General features: G+C 40.2%; 1 protein-coding gene across 1 annotated transcript in view; it reads right to left on the bottom strand.

Annotated features, from left to right (window-relative positions):
- The window catches only part of LOC122808557 (cytochrome P450 2C15-like), a 755,055-nt gene that overhangs the window by 540,263 nt on the left and 190,474 nt on the right, over positions 1 to 24,318 (bottom strand). The window contains exon 6 of the mRNA XM_044079512.1: positions 5,723 to 5,896. Within this exon, the coding sequence (XP_043935447.1) occupies positions 5,723 to 5,896 (174 nt within the window). The remainder of the gene's footprint in view (positions 1 to 5,722; positions 5,897 to 24,318) is intronic.

Here is a 24,318-nt window from a genome sequence, read left to right as displayed (position 1 = left end):
ACAAATTAGTTGCTCAGTGTGCAAACTAGCTGTTCATTGCACAACCAGGAGTTTGGGAAGTTAGATAGGTAGCTAAATAGAATAGAAAAACATTCAGTTCTAGCCATTTCTAGATGTCTGCATCCACATGGGGCACTACCAATTGCTACTGGGTGATGAGCAACATTGTGCAAATGCAATAACTTCATACAGGCAGAGAATCTCAACAAACAAATTAGCTTTCTAGCCAATAGCAAAAAGGCACTTGGAGGTTTCAAAACAGTGTATCCCAGCTCAGAAGTTACCTGTCCCCTCTCTAGTGCCACTAGGGAGCATACCAAAGACTTCATAATGTAAAAACACTGATGGGGCCACCCAGAGTGCAGAAACAACAAATTAAGACTAAAAACCAAACAGAAAGTGCAGGAAATTAAAGGAAATTGCAGTGGCAATTGTTCAAGGAACTTCTTCTTTTTCCTCTTTCGATTTTCCCAGCCAGGGGTCGCCACAGTGGACCACCTGCCCACTCATGATTGGCAGTGGAGTTTTTATGGTGTCGAGTTGCCAGCCCGGCACCCAATTGATAATTTCAAACCAAAACCAAGGTCACAGTATGTAATGCACAATTAAGTAGCATGTTAAAACTATGAGCATCCAAGTTATAAAATTACTAAGTTATTTATATATCTACACATGACATTTGAATTGCTTACATAGGTTTATTTATGACTGTGTGAGATTTTTTTTAATCCTATTGTTTATGCATATATTTTTTGAATAGGATTTTATTATACAGTATTGCTTTAAATGAATGATCATATAACTGTTTTTAATTAATTTTCACTTATATTTTAGGTATTTAAATGGTTGATGGAATGCTAATGACTGTTCTGATGAAGTTCTTGCAAAGTATATGGACAAAACCACTTAACTTATATTTATTAAATTGTTTTTCACAATTTTAATCCATATGAGAGTTGCTCATTTTTTATAAGGGAGACATCCTGGTTGGATTCCACTACATTTGGTGTTCTTACAGCTCTCAGCTGGCTTGTTTTAGTTTGTTGTGTTTTCATGTGGGTACACTTCCAACTTTACTGGGTTATTGTATGTTTTTATTGGAAGGCAGCTATGTCCTCACTGTAGCTGTTTCTGTGCAGTGGACACATTAAACTCCAAGTAAGCAACTTCTATTCTTTGTCAGTTAATGGATTTGGTACAGCCCAAAACTTAGAATTAATTGCTTGTAGTTTAACTCTACTTCAGTTCTTATCCGCTACTGTTGCTAGTACTAGCAAGGCAAAAATTAATCAGTTAACCTATGAACAATATACTTGGTCTAGTGTGACCAGAATGAGAAGTAACAACAACATTAACTTCCAACCACCCTTCGACAATGTGGGCTCTTCTAATGAAGTTGACACTGTTGTGTGACTCTGGTGTTATGGAATCCAATGCACCAAACACGAGGCAACAAATGACTATCATTGATAATGTTGTGAACAGAGACTTTCACAATTTTAACAATTTCAACCTAACTTCATGGCTATTTAAGACCAACATCACATTCAGTTGAACCAGAACATCTATTGCAGTAAGTGGCAGTTTTACCATGCAGTTGGAATCATTTAAAAAAATTAACACCATTTAAAACCTTTCATCTTGATAACATCTATTTAAAAGAATGTATTATTAATAGAAGGGTCCAAAAGGGATTGAAAGTTTATAAGATCCCAAACGGGGTTGCAAATTATAGTGAACTATATCAGAAATTGGTTTTAGCAGTTGATGACTGCAGAATACGAATAATGGAGATCATTGTACAATATAATGAGAAACCAAGGCTACTTTATTGGACAAAGTTAATTGTTTAAAATGATTCATTAAAAAAAGATTTGTTTGCGTTTAAAATTATGGAATACAACAATGTTTTTGTTACCCCTGATAAGGTACTTGGCAATACTGAACTGAGAAAACTTAATAAAATGCAAAGGGATGAAGCTGAATATGTTAAAGGCACAGCTCACCTAAACCTAGTTTTGATTTAGAGAAACAGAATGCTGGGCATGATGTACTTACAAACAATAATGCAGCTGATGAATGACACTATTTTCTAGACACAGATGGGTTGCATAAAGCCAATAATGATGATTTTATTTAGAAAGTGTCAAATGTTCCCCATTAGGTTGCTCCAAGAGCCCAAAAAGAACAGGGCCAAGCATCTGCTATGATGAAGATGATAGACAGGTGTCAGTTTTACCATGCCCATAAGAAATCAAGGAACAAGGGGAAGTGATGGTGCTGCTTTTAGATGAAATGACTGGGACAGTTTCAATTGATACATTAATAAATATTTTATTGTATAATGATACCGACTTTATTAATACATTCATGGCTGAGCCTGTGGTGGATGCATACACCATTATGACTTGAACATAAGGGTTTTAAAATATGCAATTATAGTCATTTGGAAATCTATACGAGGCATTATAAATTGTTTATTAAGGGGTTTACCTTTGTACCCAGGGTTAAAACTGACATCAATGAATTATTGACTGATTTAAAGTTGCATGTTATAAAGTTCACCTTAAAACTTTTATTTTAACATACATACACCACCTCTTTAACTATGAATACATTTATATAGAAGAGTACATGTAACCCTCTAATATATCCCACCTTATGACTATTTGAGAGATTTTGTGAGAGGGATATTAGGTGTTCATACCAGCACAAAATCAGAATATGGCATATCTGAATTATGAAACCTGATAAGAGGGTGGGATTGTTTTAATGAATTTGATTGATTATATTTCCAAAATGCATACAAACTTAAATGATGAAAATCAATATAGTATTGTTTCTAAGAACAAGGTGAATAGAGCATGTTATAAAAAATATTTTTTCAAAGATCTTTTAGACCAGAATGTTATTGATTACAAGTTATACAATTTTTTAAAGTTCAGTTACCCAGTAGTCCCTACTATGTTCGGAATCACTAAGATACACAGAAGTGTTGTAAACCTACCATGCATCCCATAGTTGCAGCCACTAATTCTAAAACATACCCACTGGCCATTTATGTGGATGGGAAGTTGAAGGCTTTTTTGAGAATATATCCCTATATCCTTAAGGACGTGTGTAACTTTTTGGGGAACATAAAACAAAGCTTTACAGCAACAGTGTTATGTTAGCTAAGATAAATGTCATTGAGTTCTTTTCCTGTATCCCACACAAAACAGGCCTTGAATGGTTTAAAGAAGCCTGTATTCATAGTGGAGTTCACAGGTTCATACTAGGCTAACTGTCCTTATGAGCCATTGTAAGCCTAGCCAATTATCCCGTGTGAGACTTAAACACTGCACCTTGTGTTTGCAAGGCAAACACCTTAACCATTAGGCCACCCTCCCAGTCCCTTTCAAGGAGTTGACTAACAAAAGTTTATGATGTTGGAAAATCTTATGGAAATCATTTCATAAAACAATTATATCTTTTGAAGGTAAATATTTCATTCAAAAAAGGGCATGGCATTATACTAGTATGGTTTTGTGGCACTGGGAGCAACATTGTGTTTTTATGTCCATACATAAACAGTACATTGTGAAATTTTTGATATTTTTGGACAATATATTTATTATCTGCAAGGGTGGTGTTGTACAGTTTGAAGAATTTATGGCATTTTTAAACTCTTCTATCAAGATTTTGAGGTTTATTCATACTTACTTTCAAGTTTCTATTAATTTTTTAGATGCCAACATTACAAAAGATTTCGACAAGGTAAAATTATTTTCTAATTTGTACAGGAAACCCATTTACTCTAATAACTTCCTGCACTACATGAGTAATCACCACAGTGCCAAAAAGGAGCCTTGATTATAGGCCATTTGGTCTAGGCATCTAGGCTTATATCTAGAGGTGATTTGTTTTGGGCAGAAATTGGCAGCTTGTGCAAGATGTTTACTGAAAGGGGATATCCTGTAACAATTTTGGACAAAATTAACCATAAAGTTATAAATAAGAGAGAAAAATAGAACATGTTCACCATTACTGGGTAATGATCATTTTAAGTGTAATGAAAGGCAAGATAAAAATATAGGCAACACTAGTTTAGATGTTGACAATTACAATGGCACTATGGCTATTAAATATGGGTTAGAGATCAGCTGAGTTAAGGGTATACTAACAATTAGAAATGTATTGATTATGACAATAAGTGTAAAAATGTATTGAGTAGTAAGCCCCAATTTATATATAAAGGCATTTTAACATTTATGAGAAATTAGAGATAGGAAATAGCCGTGGATATAGAGATAGACCTGACAATGGGAAGAGAAAATGTGGTAGGTGTCCTCAGACCCCAGTACAAATACATTTTTGAAGGGGATGAAATAAAATTAAGTACTATTAATGGTGAACTTAAAGTGTATAACAATGGTAATTGCAATACTACTGCAGCAGCATATCTTGCATGTTGTGATTTCTGCCATGCTTATTATATTGGAAACACGTAACATGCATTGAAAAGAAGAATTTATTTATATAATTATGACATTATTAATTTTAACAGCAACAACACACTTTCAAAACACAAATTACTATGACAGGAAAACAAAATATTTATTTTTACCATCCTGGAAAAAGTTCCTGTAAACCCAATGGCCAGTCATTGGAAATAAAAATTTGAATACAAGGAAGTTCTTTGGCAGATTAGGCTTAATACTAATTCACCACCTGGTTTAAATGATGCTATTGCTTTAAGTAGCATGTTAAAACTACGAGCAGCCAAGTTATGAAATTGCCAGGATATTTATGTATCTACACACATCTGAATTGTTTATGTAGGTTTATTTATGATTGTATAAGGTTTTTAGTAATCCAAATGTTTATGTAAATATTTTTTGAATAGGGTTTTATTATACAGTATTGCTTTAAATGAATGATCATATGACTGTTTTAAATTAATTTTCGATTAAGTTTTAGGTATTTAAATGGTTGATGAAATGCTAATAATTGTTCTGTTGAAGTCCTTGCGATGTATACAGAAGAAAGCTCTTAATTTGTATTTATTAAATTGTTTTACATAATTTTAATAAATATAAGAGTTACTCATTTTTCGTAAGGGTGACATCCACATTCAATTGCACTACCTTTGGGGTTCAGACAGCCTTGAACCTGCTTGTTTTGGTTTATTTTCTTTACTTGGTTAATACACAGATTATTGATACATCACTAACAGATTTTCTGATAAAGAGAAGTTCAGTACTCAGCAGTAAATATAAAGTGAATAAACAGTTCTGGTTAGGTCTGGATACAGCCCAACAAATACTTGCCATGTATCAGCATAACAGCTAAAAAGTAATTTTAAAGTGCAATATCTTCTCCAAAAACAGCACAATTTAACAGCAGAAGTTAAATTATTTGTAATACAGCACAAAACAGCCTTTTCAGGCATTTACCTAGCAGTGGATCATTTCAGCAATATTGCTTTTCTTTACTCTTTGGTTGCATTTATGCCACTATACATTTTCCTTTGTAACCAAAATCTGTATCATTAAATATATTTTTACCAACACTTCACTTAGCATTATTACATTCCAGAAATAAACCATGCTTTGAATAAAGTGGAGTTTAGTATGAAATGTGCTACTTGTAGTCCTGGAAATAATAAATCCAGCTTCTTAAAATGTAATAGAAAAAATTGTGAAGTTACAAAGCAATATATTTTAATAGCTACACGTCTTACTTTATTAATTTCTTCTAAATAACAGTCCAGGAAGTCTCTGGGTTCTCCCGGTATTAAACTCTTTTTATGTTCCTCTATAATGTTCTGCAGAAAAAAGTTGATATCACAAATGTTTCTGAAAATGTTTTGAAAAGGAAGAGGAAGACATCTTAGAACAGGTACTGCATTGTAAAGCTGAAACCAGATTAAAAAAAAGATTGTGAGGCCCATGAAACAAAAGAAGAGATGACAAATACACAAACATAGACAGATCAGCTGAGGAAGTAACATTCATCAATTATAGCTGCATATTTTGCCCACAGTGGTATTGAATCTTAAACCTGTAAAGTGCAGTGACCAGCTAGTGTATTCCATCCCCTCCTATCTTCTCCTTTGAGTAGGTAGCATCAACAGTTTCCTGTTATTTGATCAATTTTGTGTACCATACATATTTTGTGAGTATATTTTATTTTCCTATGTATCAATTGGTAGGCAAAAAAAAAAAAAACAATTCTTATGCACTTTCTAAACCTCTCACTCTAAGAATCATCACTCATCTCCAGCAGCATATGTCCCTGGGGATGATTTTTCAATGGGTCATGTTCCCCATTCCATTAAATATTTTTAAAAATGCAAATAATGTTAATAAGAAATGCATTTAGGCTATTTCTGCCACTTGTAAATATGTTATGCTAAAATTAAGTAGTGCATAACACTGCCAACATAATGACAGACAGTTGCTATTAATGTGAGGGCTTAATCTCTCCTTAGTACACAGATTAGAAATAACCAGTAAAGGCAGAGAGCTCTGTTATGTTCTGCATCAAACCTGTGGTAATGCAATTTCTTTTCCTCCCAAAGCAGTCCAAACAAAAATTAGCAAAAATCATTGGAGGAACTAAACCATGTCTTCTCTTAAATGGCGGTTTCTTAACAACTATAAGTAAGAATGACATGACATGACTATAAGGAAAATCAAAGAGTGCATTTCCTGTACAACATAGCATGAGGCAGTAGCAGAAGCTGCACATGTTAACATTGCAACAACCCACTTTCTACTTGTCTTAGAACCTGTAGCATGTTTTTGATGTATTTCTGTTGAAAGTCAGTACCTGGTATTAACACATTAGAACTGATGTCTTATCAAACAAAAGAGACTGCTCTAATGATCATCAGTTTAATTTCCCTGAGGAACCAACTCACTAAGGAAAACTTACTGAAGTTAAACTCCATGGTCATCAGTAGAAGATGTAGATGTCTGTGCAGTCACAGAAACCTAGTTTAAGGCCTCAGAGAATACCCCAGCCTTGCAAGGCTACAATGCCTTCCACACCTTTAGACTGCAAAATGAACATGTGAAAACCAAAGGAGGCAGTGTTTTGATCTATATTAGAGATGAATTCACCTCCTGTCTAGTTAGACTGGACAACTCCATGCTCCATGGGAGGTTTCTGTCCTCCTTGAGCTTGCCTTAGGACTCCTGCTTTACTCTTTGACAGGTGTTCCTCCCCAGTCAAACACCCCACTTGACATTGTCCCTGATGTGGGTCGCACCCGAATGCTTAGGCGCTTGAAGCTAGAAATGATAGCTCCAATGGGGCTCACCCCCCCCCTGCCTCATCAGGTAAGTGAAAAAAAATAAGAGTAGTGGTATTTCACTGGTGACCAAGGCCTCCCACTTATTCTACACTTCTCAGGTCTATTCACAGTGCCAGACTAGAGTCAAGCTCAACAGGGTCTTGTTTCCCTGCTGATTCTGCTAAGCTTGTTCCCTTGGCTGTGATTTTGCATGATAGTAAGTAGGGACAGTGGTAATCAGGTCCAGGTTATGGTGGGTAAGACCATTCATGTCATAATCAGTTATAGATCTCCCTCCATGGTTCGCGACGACCACAAAGCCTACTTGACCAAACTGGAGACAATCTAAATTTTATCAAACACACTGATTGTGGGGGAATTCAATTATCTCACTATCAACTGGGAAACCTACACTAGCCATAATTTGCTAGGGCAAAATTTCATTGACTTTGTTAATTCAAATGCCCTGGAACAAGTTGTCCATACCCCAACAAGGGGAACAAACATTCTGGATCTGATCCACACCAACATGTCAAAAAGATGCACTTCTGCAACTGTCGGACCCTCATTAGTTAAAACTGACCACAAATCAGTCACTTTCAAGCTGGCACTAACACTTGAACTCACAAAGGATGAAATCAGACTAAAAAACTTCACCAAGGCAAACTATCCCCTCCTAGGTGAAGGTATAAATGCATTCCAAGCTCCACCCCAAGCTGGAAGTAGTAACTATTGTTATAGTCATAAATAAATAACATTAAGAATTTACCTTATATGCCTTTAGTCAGGAACAACACTTCAGGATGTGCAAACAAAAATGTTATTCTTACAGTGCTGAGAGACAGTCTTCATAGCAGATATCAACATAGTCTCTGAACAGACAAACCACATTTTTTATACATTTTTTCTTATCAAACCTGGTCATGCGCTTTCATTATGTTACAATGACTATGTCCTATAGAAAACATTGCAAATGTCCTCATCCCTCATGATTTTCACCTCAGACTTCACCTGAACACCTTCCTATAAATGATCCACCTGCTTCCAAGGGGTCTTGTTTCTGACCTTGGATGTTTCAAACCTGCCCTAGCAACAATGCACTCCTAGCCTGGAAGAGTCAGGCTACAAATTCCTTTTATAGTAACTGCAACATGTACTATTCTCTCTTATTACATACTAAAAGAATACAGTTTAAAAGACAGCAATACTGTGGCTTATGAAGTGTATTTTTCCCAGCCCTGCATACAAATTATATTTGCTTTTTAACAATCATATTATAGCCTCATTAATAAACTGAAATTAATATACACTTTAATAAGCTGGTCTTGTCCCATAACACTATGCCGAGGCTTACACTAAAGCCCTGTACAATCACTTGCATAAGTGCATAAACTCAGCCATACCAGAAAGAATCAATGGCAGAGCCTGAAGTAAAAACAAGCTGCCATGGTGAACGTCTAGCATCAATAAACTCTACAATAAAAGCAAAATGTTATTATCCAAGAAAACAAAGGCAAAGCCCCAACAATGGAAAAGCATCCTCCTCAGCCTCAACAGGCAAATAAGACAACTTGTCAAATCCTCCATGGGCTCATTTGATAGAAACTTAGCAAGTACATGCAAGGATAACCATAAAGCCTTTACAGCCACATAGGTAACCTAAAGGTTAGGAGCCAAGCATGTGCAGAACTAGTGGCCAATGGTATCACACACACTGACTCCACAGAGATAACAAACTTGCTAGTGGATAGGTTTGGTGAAAATTTCACTGACTTATCCCCTCCTAACTTACAAAAAAACTTCCCCCAAACTCCCCCCACTCTACATATCTGAAGAGCAGGTCCTCAAAACCTTGTCCAAAATAAAAAAACACAGCCTCTATGGGACCAGGAGACATCCCAAGTTGTCTTCTAAACAGGCTAAAACATAAACTAGCATCACCATTAAGTACCCCTTTCAATCATAGTCTAACTACAGGCTTTGTTCCTGTGGAATGGAGAACAGCAACAGTTATTCCTCTCTACAAAGGTAGCCTAGCAACAGACCTGGAGAATTACAGTTTCATAAGCCTGACCAGTCTCATCTGTAAGGCCATAAAATGTATCATTATGGACCTCATAAATAAAGACATAGGTGACCTCCAAACCCTGGATCCTACCTAATCTGGCTTCATGAAGGGCAGCCCCTACCTGTTAAATATGGTGGATTTCTTTGAAAATGTGACCAAAGCTACTAGCAAGGACAAATCTGTGCACACAGCATACCTCAAGCTGGCAAAGGCTTTTTACATAATCCCACATTCAGGCATTACCAATAAACTCAGCAAACTGAATGTAAACCACTTTGTTTTAAGGTGGGTTGCCAACTGCCTCACAAACCAGATACACACTGTAAAAGTGGGTGACTCCACATCCCAGCAGACCTGTTAACAGTGGTGTGCCACAGAGGTCAGTGCTGGGCCCCCTACTGTTTGGTATATACTTCTCAGAAGTTCAGGTCAAAACTAAGGGGTTGTGGTTGACTAAGTTTGCAGACAACTGCAAACTAAGTGCAATTATTGAATCCCCAAATGATGTCAGTATACTCCATTAAGATCTCATGCAGACCAACAACTGGTGTATTAGTCACAAACTTAAACTAAATGCAAAGAAATGCATCATCATTCCCTTCAACACAAACAATGTCCCCTCATACTATCAAATCAACAATGATACCCTAAATGCCCATGAAGTGGTAAGGGACCTGGGATCACAAGTTGGCTGCGACCTTAACTTCAACTGCCATGTGTCTACTGTAGTAAAGAAAGCTTTCTCTGTAGCACACTTGATTAGTAAAGGCATTGCCTTGAAAGCAAAAGATGGTATAACCCCCTGTCCCTCATTCTCAGCACGTATCCAACCCTTAATTGAGTATAACACTCAGTTTGGCATTTACCAGTGACTGCCACATCTTTGGAACAGGCTGTGAGTTCATGTGAAACAGAGCACCTCTATGGCACTGCTCAAGAGGAACCTGGACGAGTGGATGAAGCACCATAAATTCTTACCAGGGATAGAAACCACAACCCTCCTGGAGAGGGCAGTCTTCACTAAATGCAATCTTGGGTAATGACGAGCATTTCTATGGTATTACATTGCGATGAAACTCTAGGCTTAAAATGACCTATGGGTCGAAAGTCTAGTAATCTCCTATGATCTTATGATGCTATGATCATTGTTTTCCATTTTAAATCACTGCTGGTACAGTTTCTAAGTGTGCTCCAGCAGTGATTTTTTTTTTTTGAGATAGCTCTTCTTTCTTTGTATTTATGTGACCATGAAGTTGGTATGCATAACGTTGTGGGTGTTGGGGCTTGTCTACTACATGGAGGTGCAAGAGAACTTGCCTGTCTGCAGCAACATAAAAAAAAAGGTTACCTTTAATTTTCTTTTACTAAGTAAATTTCTAGAGCAGTTATGTTCAGAAGTTGGATCCTCAGGGCCTTGTAACTCAAAGACTCATAGTCAAACCAACTTACAAATCAATGATAGGTAATGCAAAAAGGCATGACAGGGTGTGAGGTGCCTACAGTGTGCCGCAGTGAGATGTTTGCCATAATTACATATACCTGTTTTACATAATTACACACACTAACTCCTGTTTTCATGAGTTAGTGTCACAGTCATACCTTTCAAACTCTTAGCACAAGAAACTTGGACAAAACCTAAAATAATGGGGGGACAAATACTCAAAAAATAGGGACAGATTTAAATATTGCTCTTATAAGCTTGAAAAGTTGCTAGAATAACAGTTTTTATGACAGCATGCATTTTCTGAAGGAAATGAATTCAGAACTTAAATATGCCATAGTGGCTTCAATTCTCAGTGATATGGAAGAAAACAACAACTGGTATGAGAAACAGACAAAAAAAATAGGAGGCAGGAATCTGGACATTCTTCACAAAATCTGTACAGTTTAGCAGTATGGCCACAACATTGGTGGAAGATGAAAGGTTAACTGCCATTGTCTGTCTAGACTGCACTTCACTAGAAAAGCTTCATTGCTTGTTAACCGTTAAGAAAATGTGCAATATGTGCAAAAATGAGTGACTCCAAAAATATTGCAATGTATTAGCAATATGTTGCCATCGAAAACTGTCACTTTTGTTTGTAGTACAAAGTGTATAGCTTCAATGATGTGTTGTTTATGTTCTTAACTCTACAAAGAGGTATACATTTCACATTTCTGCAATTATGTCAGAAAAAAAGCTGCTAAGAAGAAACTTGGAAGAAACTGTTTACAGTGAAAGAAAGATGGGGTCTGGCTGAACAAAGGTGCTGCTGCTGATACCACGTCTAACTTCCAACAGTTCCAAAGGTATATAAAGCTGACTGCAAAACTTTATAGAAAATGTAATGATTTTTTTCCTCAGTTTATCGTAGTACTGATGTAGAAACTTCACCCTTAACTCAATGCTTCCTAAACGAGTAAACATGTCAAGAAAACAAGAGTTCCTGTGTACCCTTTAACAGTGTACTTGTCTTTTTAGGAGACTTCCCTGTTCTCCTGAAACAAGCATATGTGTTAATGCTTTCAAAGTCTAATTTTTGAAGTCCTTGTACAAATAAATACCTAAAACCAAAACAAGTTGGTATCTATGAGCTGATATGATTTCCTAAGCATAAATAGTGAAATGGTCAGCATGGGATGTGCAGAGCTAGAATTATTAAGTAGTGTTTGCAAAAAGTTATGAACAAGGTGGGAATATGTTCCATGTTTGCATTAATAATGCAAAAATGGGAGTGAGATACTGTCATGTTAGGGTCTTTATATGATGTCACTGGCTGCTAATAAAAAGTAGTATTCTAACATTGTGTTATGTGAAAACATTGCACTATATATATATATATATATATATATATATATATATATATATATATGGGCCCACTTTGTAATTTTGAAATACTGATATCTCGAATTTCAGTATTCTGAAACCACAAAGCCAAAAACACAACCATAACTCACAAACTCGAAAATACAAAACCGTGAAATTCAAAATCCCGTATCCATGTTACACATACAGTACACACATAAACATACACAAACCCCCCCCCCACAATCAAACAAACTAATCTAAACTACATATAAGCAGGGGTGCAAGCCCCTCTGCACCCCCCACACCCCCTACTTATATATTCTAACTCTGAGATCGCACAAACAGTAACACAAACGAAGCACACACACACAAATCTTATAGTCCCTCAAACACACACATAACAGTCACAAAGCACACTTACACAGACTAAACCCCTAACCAACATAATTACACACACAAACGTACCAAAATTAAGCCCAAAATCCGCATTCCGTACCACCAGAAGCAGAAATTCGAAATATCCGTGCTTCGGTGTTTTCAATTTCGCGCTTCTGCCGGTTTCAGAAATGTGAGTATTCCGCTTTGAAAACTCAAAATATGGAAATTCAAGATTTCAGTATTTCGAGTTTACAAAGTGGAGCCATATAATATATATATATATATATATATATATATATATATATATATATATATATATATATATATATATTGTTAAAGCAGTTATGATTATTCTCTATATTGTGTCATAACATTAAATTCATCATAGCTGTGTGATCCAGATGTGAGCATGTGATGTAATTTTATACAAAACATTAAGGCACACAGTGTTGCCACTGATACTTAACATGTAGATTAATAACATTTTGAAATACTACAAAACTATTACATGCATAATTTTCATAGATTTTGCAATATTACAAAACAGCTGTATGCCATCCCTTCTTTTCATACATCATTATTCTCAAACAAGTGAACAAATCTTCTGATGACACCTTGTAGGTATCTTGCACACTTAATGAGATATAACAATTTGTTTGACCATAACACTAATACTTTTTGGCGTATAAATTTAATTTTCCTTTCCTATATCTCCAATATAAAGTCAACATCTGCAGACAGACCTGTCATGCTAACACTACCATGAAGCCCATTTTTATCAAACAGAATTTATATTTTACATTTTTTTGCAATTCATACCATTAATCAGCTATTCTAAATCTTATGAAGTATGTTTCAGTAGATGATTTATGTGAAAAGCTATCAGGAAGCAAGTGGTTTCCTGACTTAGAAGGTATCAGAAAGCAAGGGGGTTAGTTAATCGCCTTTTGTTGACTGAGTTAATGCAAACAAGAGCTGTTCCAGAGCAACATAATTTTCTGTGCTTTTTATACAGCATCTACTATTCAAAAGACATTTGTCTTGCCTTTTTTCAACTGTGTTACAGAAAATGCTTAGAATTAGAGGCTTCCACCTCTGCTGTTCTATGAATGAGTTAATGAGGTTCTGTTTTTTTTTTTCATTATGTGATATTTCCAGTACTGTTTTAGCAACATTACACAGAGGCTGCAGTTAAACGGTGTGACGTCAGCATGTCATGCATATGCATGAGGGCATGCTGAATCACACCTAAGGCTAACACAGTCCGTGGAAGACAGCAGGGGGCATGTCCATAGGCCGAGCCCTGCAAGCAGACATGCCCCCAGAAGAGTAAAAGTGCCCAAAGTAAACACCCATGACAGAGTACATGGAAATGTGAATAAACACAACACAACACATGCACCCACAGACTATGAACATAAAATTATATAAATGAACATGTTATATTTTTTTAACTGTAAAGATGTTTGCCCGTGAGTGCGCTGCTTATGCTGGCGTTCAAGCTCAGCCACAGTTAGCAGTAAGTGGAAAAGCATATAAGAACTAACTATGCAAAGTAAGCCAAAAAGTAATAGCGTAGCAGTAGAGATGTCGGCTGAAAAGCAGGCGGTTATGGTTCGAGTCCCCACAACATCAATTTTTAATTTTAGTGAAATAAGCACGAAACTAGTCCCGGACATATATGTACACATATAAAATTATATTTTATGTAAAATGTAATGAAATAGGCCATTTATTTTGAAAAAATGTGAGATAACAAAAGAATAAAAAATGCCAGATATGCCTATAGCTGAGCTGCAGTTTAACAAGGTGAGTGCATCTGCCCGTAGGTGAGCAGTGGTTTAACAGATGTAAAATGAGTGCCCGAAGGTGAGCAGTGGTTTAACATGCTGAAACTGTGTGACCCTAGCTGAGCTGAGCATAATATGCGTGCTGACAGTCAAATGAAGTGTAAACCAGCGTAACCTGTTTGAGCGGAGCTGCGTACCACGTCATCAAGCTAACCGACGGGCAACGTTGAGCAAGCTGTAACAAAACTGCCTTTACACAGACACACCCCCTAGCCTGTCTAGACAGTCAAAAAATATAAAAAGCAGTGGCCAGGTTTGAACCCAGGACACTATGCACCATAGTCAAGGTACTGAATCACTAAACCATAACAGCTGTACTTAAAAATGCAGTAATAGCAAATATATAGGAATGAATAGAAAGTGGAGCATGACAAAGCAGGTTTTGTGAAGCTGATACAAGTCCAAAATGGCCAATCACAGATAAGTGTGGGAAAAACGGCATATATAAGCCCCATAGGCAGGAATACACAGCATAAACGATTGTAGAACTAACTTGCAGCCAGAATGTCAGGAGTAGGTGAGGGTAGTTGCTTTTGAGCACAGAGGTGGGGCGTTGAGGAGTCCAGATACATGGTCTGGCTCCTAATCCACAATCATGAGGCCCAACTCATGCAGGGCCAGGTCCTGTGGGGAGCATATAGGGCTGAGGCATGGGACCGGTTGGCTCATGATCTCACCAGTGCCACAGGGATTCGAAGGACTGATGAGCAGGTCCGTCACCACCATGCAGACCTGAAGAGACGTAAGCAGGACCAATTGAACCTTTGGATCCAGGAGGCCCGGCAAATGCCCAACGCCCCACTACTGAGTAAGTTACATTTAATTATGTATGTAAGAAATTAAACTAGCTGATATTATGGAGATGTGTATTCCAATATTACTTAATTTATATTACAGCTGCAGGTGTCCGTTCTGCGAACCGCAGAGCCTATGGCGATAGGCTGGTGCGGTTGCACCACCAGGCAGGTCAGTAATCCTCTCCCAGTAACTGTAAAGAAATATAAAAGTATGACAGTTAGCAAAAGAGTGCAGTATAGTCACTAAGTAATAAAATGTGCAAGTAACAGTGTAAGAGTGTTTGTAAGTATTGCTTGATTACAAAAGTGTGTTGCAGTCTGTAATCCAAACAGAAAAATGAAAATGTCTGAAATAAATTCTGAAATAAAGATGCCCCACCTGTAATATAATAGTACACAACCTGCAGCAGGCTGAAAAGTACAGCTGCAGAAGATGAGCAAAGCACATGTGTGAAATATATCCCTGTTGAAATACTGAAACATGACAGAAGTGAGACTGCTGGAAAGGATTGTAATAACTACAGGTAAAACATGTCAATAAAGCCTAGAAGTAAGTACCATCCTGAATAGTAAAATTAAAACAAGTGAGAGAGTGTGAGAAAGAGTTATGAATCCACTAATAAAGTAGTAATAACCCCTGAATAAAGTATACTGCAGTCAGTACAGAATGAAATGAATGTGACAAGCAGAACCAAACTGCGAAATGTGTTCAAAATGTTGCTGCAGCTGGAATGTGTATCCCAAAATCTGGATATGTTGCTCTCAGTCTGCAATATGCAGATAGTATGATTGTCTGAAATACCAAACATCCACAGTTGTCTATAGCTATATAAAGCAAATGTAGCAGGATGATGTAGATGAACAAAGCCAGATATGAACGTGTATGAATAACAATAAAATGTATATTGATGTAGCAGTAACAGTCCTATCACCAACTTGAAGTAGTTATCACATAGGAAACTGTAGGTAGAACAGTAGTGTGTATATATCTGCAGCTATTAGAAATGTACAGCATATGTATTGGTATTTGAAGGTGTTAATTATATTTTCTTCACCCTACCCTATAACCACATATAATCCATTCCACGTGAAATTGGTATGTGCAATCACAATTAACACCCCTGTACATTTGTCCTGTTGGGTCATACATATTTGCATGTACATTGATGCATCTGCCCTGTTCATACATCCAAACCTGATGGCCTGTTGCCATCAATCAACCCTGCATGTTGTTGGACTGTGTATTGCTGTTCAAATTATGCATGTGTTATGCTCGCTGTTCAATGGTGTGAATATCTGGGTGTTTGGTTAATGGGAATACTAATGCATGCTGTTACAACTAATTGCGAATGCTATTGTATGTTACTAACCCAAACTGTCATGACATAATGCAAAACATAGGACGACAGGGAAGGTGGGTTCCAGCGGACCCACCTCTCCCACCTCAGCTGGCGAGTGCACCTGGCACTAGTGCCCAGTCTGGACCCTCCTTCAGTTGCCCTGTGCCACCTGTGGGTGGAAGTGCTGCAGGGGATGGGGCCCGTCCCCCCTCTGCAAGTGTGGCCAGAGGAGAACCACCACTCACCCTCCGTAGCATCCGGACTGTGGTGTGTAGGGAGATCCGGGACTCTGTTCTTGGGCCTCTACACCGGCTTGAGGCAGAGGTGGCACAACTTACGAGCATGCCTGTGGCCCGGCCTACACAGCCCCCAGCACAGCCCCATCCTGGGCAGTGAACGAACAGTGGCAACTGCTCATGGGTGGGGATATCAGTTCCACTGTTGCCATCTGTGGGCTCATGGGCTCATGGGCTCTGGATATCCAAACATCCATCCCTGTCAATTGTGTAACCCCCCCCACACGTGTCATACACCGCCCCTGTATGTGTCTTGTTTGTCTTGTCTGTTGACCTACCCAACCTACCTCCCCAGCTATACCGACTTCCTTTACCTGACACACCACTCTCACCTGAAAAAAAATAAAAAATAAAAAAAGGGCACTCTGTACCCACAAAAAAAATACTCTCCATACATAGCTGCCCATTCCGCACACATGTCTGCTGGACATGGAAACTATCAATTACAATTGGCTGTACAACAAGTATTATTGTTGTCCTGACACCTCTCTCAGGGGTGGAAGGTTTCAAATGTCACACCAAATTACAAACATATGCACAGCTGTTGCTGATGAAGAAATGGGCAGCTATGGGCCTTACCTACATCCCTCCTGCAAAACCCAAGCTTGTTTTCCTACTGTCTTACCCTCTTTGTGACCCCTTTTTCACCACTTTCCTGTCTCCCCATTTTCATTTCTTTCAAAGAAAATAGCGCGGGTGTGCGCCAGAGTAAGCACTGTTAAGCGGTTGTAAGCGGGTGTGCGCAGAGCTGAACACCAGTGCGCATGCGGAAGCTCCACACAAACCAGCATTAACCGGGTTACAACTGCTTAAAAGTGCCTTAGTCACTCTGATTGACAGGTCCTGTAGTCAGTTCAAAAGCAAAATAAAATCACACTGTCAGTCCCAAACCCAGGACCTTGGAAACAGTAGTCTGCATGACTTACCACTAAGCCATGACTGTTATACAAGGGCATTGCGCTACAATAAATATATAATGTAATAGAAGGAATGAATGTAAAGGGAATATAGGATGTGTAGTACACAAAGCATGTCATGTATATTTACTGTCAAATCTAGTGGATTTCTATAATAGTAGTGTGTGAACAGAAACAGCCATGCTAGTTTGTAGCTAGTAGGTAATAATGTTAGTTATTATACATATATAAATGTATGTATATTTATATATATATATATATATATATAGTTGTAGGTGTCAGTGTACATACAAACTTAGTACAGGAAACAGGAGAGATGAATGGAGAAATGTGAATCTACAACACAGCCTGAATCATGAGAGAGATACTAACCTTTACACTCACAGAACAGTGTCCACAGCATACCAGCATGGTCCCCGCCCTTACAATTTGAAAGGGCAACGCTTATCTCACATACCCTTTTATAGCACTGTCCTGAAATCACAGTGAGAACTGCAATCAGTACACAACTGGCTGCATGCAATTAGCAAATGCTGGCTTACAATAGGTGCAGAGGCCATCACATGGACTTATGCAGATACCTACAAAAGCATCCTGTACTCCCACTCCACACATGCAATACTTTCATTGCACCGTCTGGAGGCAGAGAGAGAGAGAGAGAAAGAGAGAAAGAAAAAAAAAAGAAAAAAAGAAAATAAGAACACAAACAAAAACACACGTAAGACACAATAAGTTGAAGCTGTCATCAGTGTCAGTATCAAGCTGGGCTAGCAGAGGCAGGAAGCTATAGTAACGGTAATGAAGCCAGCTGCGACAAACACAGGTAATGTAAAGTAACAAGTTAATAGTCTACATACTGTGAACCCTCCATATGTGTCATTGGTCCGTATCTATAGGTATGCCTATGTGATAAGTTGTGTGCACGTAGTTTCACCCAAAGGGGATGACTATACATTACATGTCATTCAGTGTTAGGCCATGATACTGGCACCAGTTGTCCATTTCAGTGAGGCCTGTCTGTAGGATGTGTGTGTCAGCTGGTGTAACGACTATGGCGCTTAGTTCGCAGTCATCTGGGAACTTTGTCATCCACAACCCACACATGTTTGCTTTCACATCTGAGAAGTAAATGCCAAACAAGAGGGGTCCTAGGACAGAGCCCTGTGGGATACCACATGTGACTGGCTTTGAGTCTGACATGGCTCCCGCAATATTGATATTATGGATTCTGTAGTTCAACCAGTGTGCAACCCATCATGTGACATATGTAGTAACATGTAAGCTGATGAGCTTGTCTATGATGCCTGAGTGGAGTACTGTGTTAAAGGCCTTAGGCAAGTCCATGTAGGCTGTATGGACTGCTTTGCCCTCATCAATGGCTGTAGTGACTGTTTTGAAAAGGTCAACCAGGTTCAAAAGGCAGGATCAGGCCATCACAAAGGCAAACTGGATGGGATCAAGTGTCTGCAGGTACCCAATATCGCTGTATATGCGTCCCATAACAAATCATTCCATAGCTTTGCAGACCAGGCTGGTTAAGCTTATGGGGCGGTAGTTCCCAGGGTCAGTAGAGGTGCCTCCTTAGTGGAGTGGGACCACTGTTGCTGTATGCCAGTGTTCAGGTACATATCCCGTAGTACGGCCAAGGTTAAATATCAGTCTTATATGCGGTTGTATGTCCTCTTGGAGTTCACATAGCACACATCCAGGGATACCAGCAGGTCACATTGATGCTGTTGTGTTCTGCTTTGCTGAGGGCAACCCTCACCTGGACATCTGAGATGATAGGGAGGTTACATTCAGCTGTGATAAGTATTTCTAAGTGTGGGGGAGAGGGAGGGGGGATATTTGCACTGAACTTGTCTGCCAGAATGTTGCCAATATCTGTGGGTTCAGTGAATGTTAAGTAGGTGTGTAGTAACTCAGAGTATATCTGAGGCTTTTGGTCCATATGTCTAACATAACTGAAGAAGTCCTTGTGGTTATCTATAGTGTCCGTGGCCATTTCCCTCTCAGAGTTGGCCATGGATGTTGTTATGAGAGACCGCAGCTTATTACCAGTGCTGACCACAGATGCCTTCCCTTTATGTGAATCTGCTCTGTCCTGCAGTAGCCTCCTTCTATCGTTATACAATTTGCCTTTGGCTGGGGTCCACCAGACAGGATGCTTAACCTTTGTGCATAGGGTCTGGGTTAGAAATGTGTGTGCATGTTCCATGCATTCTTTGGGATGTCCGTGGGAAGCATTCGCAAAGGGGTCAGCATTGTGGGTTGTGGCTTCCACTGGCCCAGTGGGCTGCATGTATACCATGTCAGTCCTAACAAGTGAAAATCTGTCTATACACATATATATCAAAGTAGTCTACTGTGCTGGTGGTGGTGGTGGGATATGTATATCCAGGCTGATTAATTTGTGTCCAGATCACACTAGTGGATGGCGTTCCACATACAGTACCTTGGTATGAACCCCCAGAGTGAGGTTGTGCATTGGACCTGTCTCAGTGTGCTGACCGATGGGGCTTTGTACTATGTTGTATGGAATGTTACAGGTATTGTTGCACAGGTGTTGTCTGAGCACTGATATCTGGCCATGTACATGTGTATCCACCAAGAGGCACACACGTGCTACATATGGGAGTAGTAGTATATCACTACAGTTGAGTATCATGTATAGTATGTGTGCCATATATTGCTGACATAGTTTGCTAATATCCTGTTTGTGTTCTCTTTCAGGGACATGGCGCGTCAGCAAAACCCTGCCTACTCTGCTGCAGAAGATGAAGAGATACACCAGAGCCTGGTGCGGGATTATGACATACTGTTTTCCCGCACCAGCCAGAATCAGCAGGAGAGGGCTGCACTTTGGCAAGACCTTGTCCATAGGGTAAATGACTTTGGCACGCATAATAGGACATATGAGCAGGTATGACACCACTGCAGTTATTTAATCAGAAATGTCCGTCAGCATGCATCGGATATCCACAGGACACAGGTTGCCACAGGAGGTGGGGTGGCCACACATCCCCCCTCACCAGATTGGAGGGGCTACTCCTAAGTGTTGTGACTCCAGCCCAGGAACATCAACAGCAACACACCTGCATTATGATGGAGGCTGTATCCATGCAGCAACACAACATGGAGCATGCAGGTAATATGCCATATGTACACTTGACTGTTCTGTACACTGTTAGTTTATGCATGTGTAAGGTGTGTCCTTGGTATGTAGCTGTCAACATAGTATGTAATTGTGCAGGTGTGATATTGCCAATATCTGCAGCTGACATGTGAAAGGAAACTGGTGTACTACTGCACTGTATCATACGCAGGATCAATGGCACAGTTGTGCCCACTGACATTAATCCCCTCATTTCTGCAGGTCCCTCCGGTGTTACAGCAAGGCAGCCCATCTATGCTGGTGAGTGTGTTTTAACAATATCTATAATAGTCCTGATAGTGCTAGTAATAATAGTGTAACTCAGTAGTGCTCTGCGTGTATACTGCAGGGTGTGCATGTGTGCATGTGTGCCTGTGTCCACGTGTGCATGTGTGCCTGTGTCCACATGTGCATGTGTTCATGTGTGCATGTGTGCATGTGTGCCTGTGTCCATGTGTGCATGTGTGCATGTGTGCATGTGTGCATGTGTCCATGTCTGCACATGTCCATGTGTGCATGTGTGCATGTGTGCATGTGTGCCTGTGTCCACGTGTGCATGTGTGCATGTGTGCATGTGCCCACGTGTGCATGTGTGCATGTGTGCATTAGTGCATCACTGGTAATATTGTGTAGACATTGTAAACTGTGTTTCCTGTCTTCCTCCCACAGGTTCTGGTGCTGCTCTGGTGTCCTGCAGCAGGGAACCTGAATCTGGTGCCACAGGTACTGATAATGATGATATCTGTGTAATGGCACAGGAAAGTGTGTCAGGGCCCGTCATTGGTCAGCCAATTTACAGTACACAGCTGTCAACCCCATCATTGTGCACAGTCATCCTGCCAGTACATCCTATGTCACCATTGTCCCTAGGTGATGGACAGGATACAGTGGGCATTGACCAGGGTAATGTGGTATCTGTGGCACATGCTTCCCCACACAGCAGCCATGGGCAAGGTCCTGAGATGGTACCACACAGACAGTTGCCCATGGGTTCTCATGGGAGCATCCATGGGCGTACTGCCTCTGGCAGACGTGCCCAAAGAGGTCTGTCAACCTCAGCTATGTTTCGGGCTGTCATGCAGGCACAGTCACATATGGAAAGGTACACCAGACAGGGACTGAGGGAGCTGAGAGCATGTCACACATCCGTGACTGACAGTATGCATGACATCGCGGATGCTATCCGTAATTTCACCGATGTCATAGACAGACGTTATGGGGACATATTACAGCAGTTCAACAACCACATGTCCATGAGCCAGGGCAATGGTCGATGGTTGCGGTATCGACGTGGCTGTATGCCAGCAACAGCAGCAGCTGGCAGTCAGCACGGACGACAACAGGCCTGCGGATGCCCCCATAGTGCCAGCAGCAGCCCCAGCAATGCTGGGACTGTGCTGTCATTAGACCGCCCCAGGACACCACGTGCACTTGGGTCTGGACAGTCCCAACAGGGACCTGTGTCCAGTCAACACACTCCCACTTCTGATGACAGTACCCAGTCTGGCATAGTACCGGATACAGTCCGTAGCACCCCTGCCAGGCACAGGTACCGTGTCCATGCCCACAGACACTGATCTGTATGACCTGCCAGGTGCAGTCTGTGGCTGTCCACAAACTCCAGTATACGGCAGCCATGAGGTGGAACTGTGTGCATGCATACACACATGCGAAATGTCAACACCTAGGGCTACCACATACATGCACACACTGCACCAACAGTGCCCCACCCTGTACTGCTGTCCCTCACCAACACACATGCACATACATGTCAATTGGTGGTATCAGTGGCAGACTCAGGCATACCTAATTCACACCCTGTGCATATGATGAAACTGTGCCACCTCCTGCAATCTCCAACATCAGTGCAGGAACAGGTAAACATGTTGCTGATGCACAGGGTGACTACATAGAAGTGTATTACTAGTATCATGTTGGTAACAGTACAGTGTGCTGATATGACTGTGTGTATATCCCAGCATGCCTGATGCAGTAACTGTATGACTGTCCTGAATTGTTATCTACACCCATAGTAAGTACCATAGTGTAACAGCTGCACATTATTGCATACAAGTGGTAAGAATGTCAACAGATAGCCCCATACATAGGTAGCACAGGGGAGAAGCTAATGCAAGTAGTGATACACAATGATGGACATGTACAGTAATGGTGGCATGTTGCCCACAATGACTATGCAATGTGGATGTTTGCGCATGTTGATATGTGTGCAGTACCAATTTAATACAAATTACAATTAAATATGACATAATATCAGTTCTACCATGGACATCTGAGCTGTGCATTCCTGGGTACATGTTGATAGTGCCTGCATATTTGCACTGTTATCCACTGGAAGTGTTACCCCTTCTTTGTTGTACAATGGACCACTTCCAGCCCTGCTTACTGTAGCTTTGTTTGCATGCATGTTTGCTTCTGGTTCCCTGGAACACTGATTCCACCTGCAATGCAGAGTTACAGAGCTTCTGTGGATTCCTAGTGGCATCTCTGTAGCGTACTATATGTATGTCAACTTTCCACCTGACAGAACATCACTGTCTGTCCTGTTCGCATGTACGTTGCCTGTGACACATTGCATATGACTTACCTGGCATTTACCCACGTGTGCATTCATATATGCCAGTGTTATGAAATCAGTAGCAGTACACCCACACATACTCACCTCCAGTATGTTGTTCCCCATTGGCCCTATGTGTTGATAATCACCATGGCAATCACACTACTATGGTAGCATGTGCAAAGGTAACCTGTGAATCACCTCTATGGTCCAGTTGTGGTTTATGTGAGTCATGTGGCAATGTCACATGTATGCAGTCAACCCTCTCCCCTGGCCAGGAATGTACAACACATGTGTGAGATGCCACCACATAGCCAATCTGAGGAATGAGCACTCTGAACTCAGTACTGCCATACCCTGTCAGGTGGCATGACATACTACAGTGACTACAATACCAGTCTGACATAGACCCACACTGACAGCAATCCGAACACACTGGGGCATACTTGGAGACTCAGAATAGCATCCTGCCTGAGCATCACACACCTCTGCAGCTGGCACACAGGCATACGTCAAGTCGGAACAGAGCACATGCCACACATGGCACACATCCCGTGTGCCACACACTCACAGCCTGTAGGGCTACATAACACACCTGCTACAGATGTGTCAGGTACCTTTCTTGGCCGCTGCAGTGGGGTCCCGCTCAACAGGCTGTACATGGTGAAGGTCACAGTGATATGCCCGTGGGGCACTATGGTCCACCACAAAACACATGCATACAGGTCAGTCAGAGGCATGGACACATATGACTCAGTCATTGTCCATGCCACTATGGATGACCTGAGACATACCTCCCTGGACTACATGATAGGGAACATAGAAGGGCCCTCTCAGCATGTGACACGGGCCAGTATGAGACTGACCTTGGTTGCC

Source organism: Protopterus annectens, chromosome 8.part0, assembly GCF_019279795.1.
Source record: "Protopterus annectens isolate FY-2018-M chromosome 8.part0, PAN1.0, whole genome shotgun sequence".
Lineage (NCBI taxonomy): Eukaryota > Metazoa > Chordata > Ceratodontiformes > Protopteridae > Protopterus > Protopterus annectens.
The sequence above is the reverse complement of the archived record's forward strand: the minus strand, read 5'-3'. Positions and strand labels throughout refer to the sequence as shown.